The 4,397-nt window shown below is 39.9% G+C and overlaps 1 protein-coding gene across 1 annotated transcript; it reads right to left on the bottom strand.

The window, feature by feature from the left end:
* Positions 1 to 3,744: 3,744 nt before the first annotated feature.
* On the bottom strand, positions 3,745 to 4,125 carry LOC113705865 (uncharacterized). Its single transcript, XM_027227772.1, has one exon. The coding sequence runs from the start codon at positions 4,123 to 4,125 to the stop codon at positions 3,745 to 3,747; it is 381 nt and encodes a 126-aa protein (XP_027083573.1).
* Between the last annotated feature and the right edge of the window lie 272 nt (positions 4,126 to 4,397).

Here is a 4,397-nt window from a genome sequence, read left to right as displayed (position 1 = left end):
GGGAGATCTGAGGGAGCTTCGGTCAAGAAAAAAAGGCTAAGAAACAGAGGGAAAAAGGCTTGGGGGCCAAAGAAAAGGAGGAGAGCAGGATCAGGGGGGAACAACTGGAGAGGGAGCTACGGAAGAGGCTAAAAAAGAAACGGAGAGCTGAGAGAGGGTTTCGGGGGGGGAGAAAGCGAAACAATGGCTAAGGGCAGGTTTGTGGAGAGAAAGGGAGTGACGGCCTAAAAAGGGCATCGGGCAAAAGAAAAAGGAGGACCAAGGGGAAGGAAAGGGAAAACAGGGGAAGGCTGGCGGCTGAGAAAAACAAAACAAAAAAAAGAAACAGAACGAAGAGAAAACTAAAAATCTGGGAATTGGGAAGAGGGCTTCGTCTGAGGAGAAGCTTGGCCGAACAAAAAAAGAAAACTGGAAAGCTTGGGGAAGCTAGGTGAAAAAGGAACGGAGAAACAGAAACAAGCAAAGAGGGGTCAGAGGAAAGAAAGTCCAAAGAGGCGGTGCACGAAGGCACAGAGGAAGAAAAGGGGCTTCGGCCAAAGGTGAAACGGAAACAAGAATAAGCAACAGCGGCAGCAACACCGTCACCGTTTTCCTGCCCTGCTGCCATCCCCGAGACCATCGTTCCAGAAACCACTGCCGCTCATGCCGCCACCACCTCGCCGGATTCCACCACTGCCGCCTGCGAATCTTCACCGTGAGTGATCACTGTGAGTTATCACCTTCCTTCACGCTTTAGTCTTTCTCTAAGCACAGGCCATGAAAGTTTTTTTTTTAGCATGTCTATCGCGGTTTGCCGTGAGTATTTTGTTTCAATTTTATGATGTTTGTTCATGTTTCTTTGAATACACATGCTTTGAATGTTGACTGGGCTAGAATCCCGTTGGTTGCTGACAATTTTGGGGCCGATTACAGTTCCAATGGAACAAAGAACCGATGAAGTCTCTAATGTCCTTTACCTGTTTGATAAAATGCCCGACTAAAAATTCTCCTTGAAGAATGATTGACCTGTGTTTTGGCATGGAAAAGAAACGAACAGAGAGCAAGATTCAATATTTGTCATGTTTTTTTATGGAAGGAAATAGAGTCTTGGAAGGTTCTGACGTGCTCATTTTTGCATCTTTCTGCTTTATTTTTTGTATGAGCCCGAATTAATATCCTGAAAGTGATGTTATGAGGGGGTGTTGTGAGTTTCATTGAGAATGCTTGGGTTTGAAACTAAATTTCTGATGTTGCTGACCGAAAGAAAGCTGAAATGCGGTCTGATGTTAAGCTCATTTGGAGAAGATGATTAATTACAACTCCCGTCCCCAGTTTTCCCTTTCTTTGTGATTCAACCCCAAAGTTTTTTAGAACCTCATAATTTGACCCCTAGGCCTAGTCCCCTTCATGGTTTGTGCATCTTGATCTTTGATCCTTGGCTAATTGTACTACGGTTCACATAATTTAGTGTTTCTTTTAATTGGGTCCCTGCTACAATTGCAAATCGGTCCTTGAACTTTATCTTTCCTTCTATTTTGGCCCCAAAGTTCTGGAAATTGTGATTAGACCCTAAAAATTTTCTGACATATGCAATTTAGTCCTTGGCAGCATTAATTTTGCAACTTCATTGCTCGTTTGCTTCAATTAACCGCCGTGCTTTGTTTAAATTGCATTCAATTCATTATTTTAAGGGCTTTGTAACCAAGCGAGCTCGTGTTTGCATATTTTCTTTAATTTTCCCAAATAAATTGGTACCTTGATCTTTTCTTTTATTTTGGAGGATAAATAAGCGATTTCACTCCATTAGAGCATCAACTCAAGGGAGGTACACTCTATCCTTTATTCTTGACTTTATTTGACCTTATGTGCCTTATGTGACTTTATGTGTTCAATTGCATGCCATTTGAATGTTTTCATTTTATTTATTTACTTATTCGTTTTATTCGTTTTAATTTAGTATTTTTTATTTCATTTTAGTTCAATTTTTGATCATTCGAAAGGCACTTGAATGCCACAATTGTAATAGTTTAGGTTATTATATCATTTCATTTAATTCCTTCCCTCTTAGATTGTAGTAGGCTTCCCCCCGAATGTAATAGTTAGGGCTTTATTCGCTTTTATTTATTGTTTGTGTGGTTTGCATGCGTATGTGCTATGTGTTCAATTGTTTTCTTAGGGTTTGGCATCTAGATATGCATGCTTATGTGTTATGTGTTATGTGAATTACGTGCTCACATATCTACTTGCTTTAATTATGCACATTACTTATATATGTGTATGATGGATGCAAATGCACGTAATCGTGGCTAGTCCAATGCTAGCCATGATTGTCCCCTCGAGCTCTTGCAAGTCCAATGCTTGTGAGAGAGCGTTAGTGAAGGACTAGTCCAACGCTAGACCCTTAGGAGCCCTTCGCGCGTTAGATCATGATTGCATGATAAAAACACTTCATTTCATGCATATTTTCACTTTTTAGGGCCTTTTATCATTTTGTATGATATTCCCCTTATACGTATATCCCTTATCCCTAATTTCCCTATATATATACCCCTATGTATGATACATGACATTAGAATTGCATTTCATTCTAGAAATAGGATTAGGGTAGTGCATTTGCTTGATTAGATTAGAGAATAACCCCTTGGATATGGGATATGGACGAGTTTGGCTTTTCTAGCCTTAGCACGCTCGTATTCCCTCTATTAAAGGAAAAATTGAGTCACGAACATTAGTCCCCCATACCCGACATGATGCATTCCTTAAGACATGTATATTTATGTAATTATTTTATTTCTTTCCTTTTACTAGAGTCTCATATTTTTGTATTATTCGTGACCTCGCCAAAGAGTCATTATTGGGCATCACAATTAATGTGATTGGCACCATTCAAGTTTTGAAGAGAAAATTTGCCCCCCGATACCCCCCTAGGTCTAGAGTTTGCATTCATATAGTACATCCAAATGTGATAAATTCTTTGGTTAAAACAAGAAAGTCTTTGACTAAATCACGCAACTAGCCTTGGCTAGGTCGAAGGGGTGCCTTGGATTTCATCCTTGCCTTCCCCTTCGTCAAATGTGACTCCTGAACCTTTTTCGTTAGTTTACGTAGATTAGGAGTCGTTTAAAAGGGGTTTCTTTCTACCTTTTCCTTGGAAAAAATTCATTTTTTGGTGACTTGGTACACCTTGACTCTATACCAAGTGGCGACTCCGATTTTTATTTCAAAACCCTTTTTAAACTATATTTTGGGTCAAATCGTCGCATTTTCAAGTCCCATTTAGACCCACTTTCTTTGTAGATCAAAAATCATTTTTCAAATCAAAAAATTCACTTTTAAAAAATTTATTTTTCTTATAAAAAATGGGGCGCGACACTTGATGGAACAACATTTGGTCATTTCCCTAATTTTCAGTTTCCTTTTTTCCGCACAAAAGGTGTTGTCCTTTTAAAGCCATTTGTGGCTTAATTTGAACCATCCAATATTTAGATTTAATAGGGGCCATTAAAATGGTCTAAAATGCCTAAAATATCCTCTAAATATCTGTTCTAGTCCATTTTTTTTTAAAATACCCCAATAGGGAGGAGAGGGCCACCCCTTCTATTTTATTATCATAAAAGTAAAACTTTCAAAGAACTCTAGTGACAGAACACTAAGCTAGAGATGAAAAGAAATAAGGAGTACTTACTCCCTTACATGAATCCAACGCATATAGGGAAATGTCTGACAATCTAAACTAATAATTGACCTAACGAGATGTGGCAATTGTCAAAACTCTATCCAGAAGTTGTCTTGCCCTAACTGCAAAGAAGCCAAAGCATCAGATGCTGCATTCCTTTCCCGAAATACATGTCGTAGCTGGCCAGATAACTGACCAAGGATCCACCTTACCTCCCGCACCACATTACGCAATGGCGACTTTGCAAGTGCATTGGTCGTGACCGGTTCTACTAGAGTAGCTGAATCCACCTCTACCCTCAACAGATGAACCTCCCTTTGAAGACAAAGCCGCAACCCATGCAGAAGCGAGAGACCCTCTACCATAAGCACATCACACTCCCCAAATTCCTTATAGTACGCAAAGATCATTTTCCCTTCATCATCTCGCACTAGACCCCCACCAAAAGCTTGTCTACTGCTCACACTCATATATGAATTCAATTTATATTATCTTACCGGCGAAGCCTCCTAGGCCAACAAAACATGTTGAATCCTAGATGTCCTTCTGCCCCCAAATCGAGCCCAAGCGCAATCCTGGTCTCCCCTAAAATGTTTTTTCGTAAATAACCTCATAGTCACCATTAAATCTTGATGGGCATCAATTTGGAAGATAATGGACTGCACATTCACGCTGACGCCCTGAAATTTAGTCTCGTTTCTTGATCTCCAAATATACCAGCATATAAGAGACTGAACTACCA

This window comes from Coffea arabica, chromosome 3e (assembly GCF_036785885.1).
Source record: "Coffea arabica cultivar ET-39 chromosome 3e, Coffea Arabica ET-39 HiFi, whole genome shotgun sequence".
Taxonomy (NCBI): Eukaryota; Viridiplantae; Streptophyta; class Magnoliopsida; order Gentianales; family Rubiaceae; genus Coffea; species Coffea arabica.
Note: the sequence above shows the minus strand (reverse complement) of the source record. Positions and strands in the feature narration are given on the sequence as shown.

Bases quoted from the DNA above. Each gene is read 5' to 3' on its own strand.
- LOC113705865 (XM_027227772.1), bottom strand. From the start codon at position 4,125: ATGAGTGTGAGCAGTAGACAAGCTTTTGGTGGGGGTCTAGTGCGAGAT.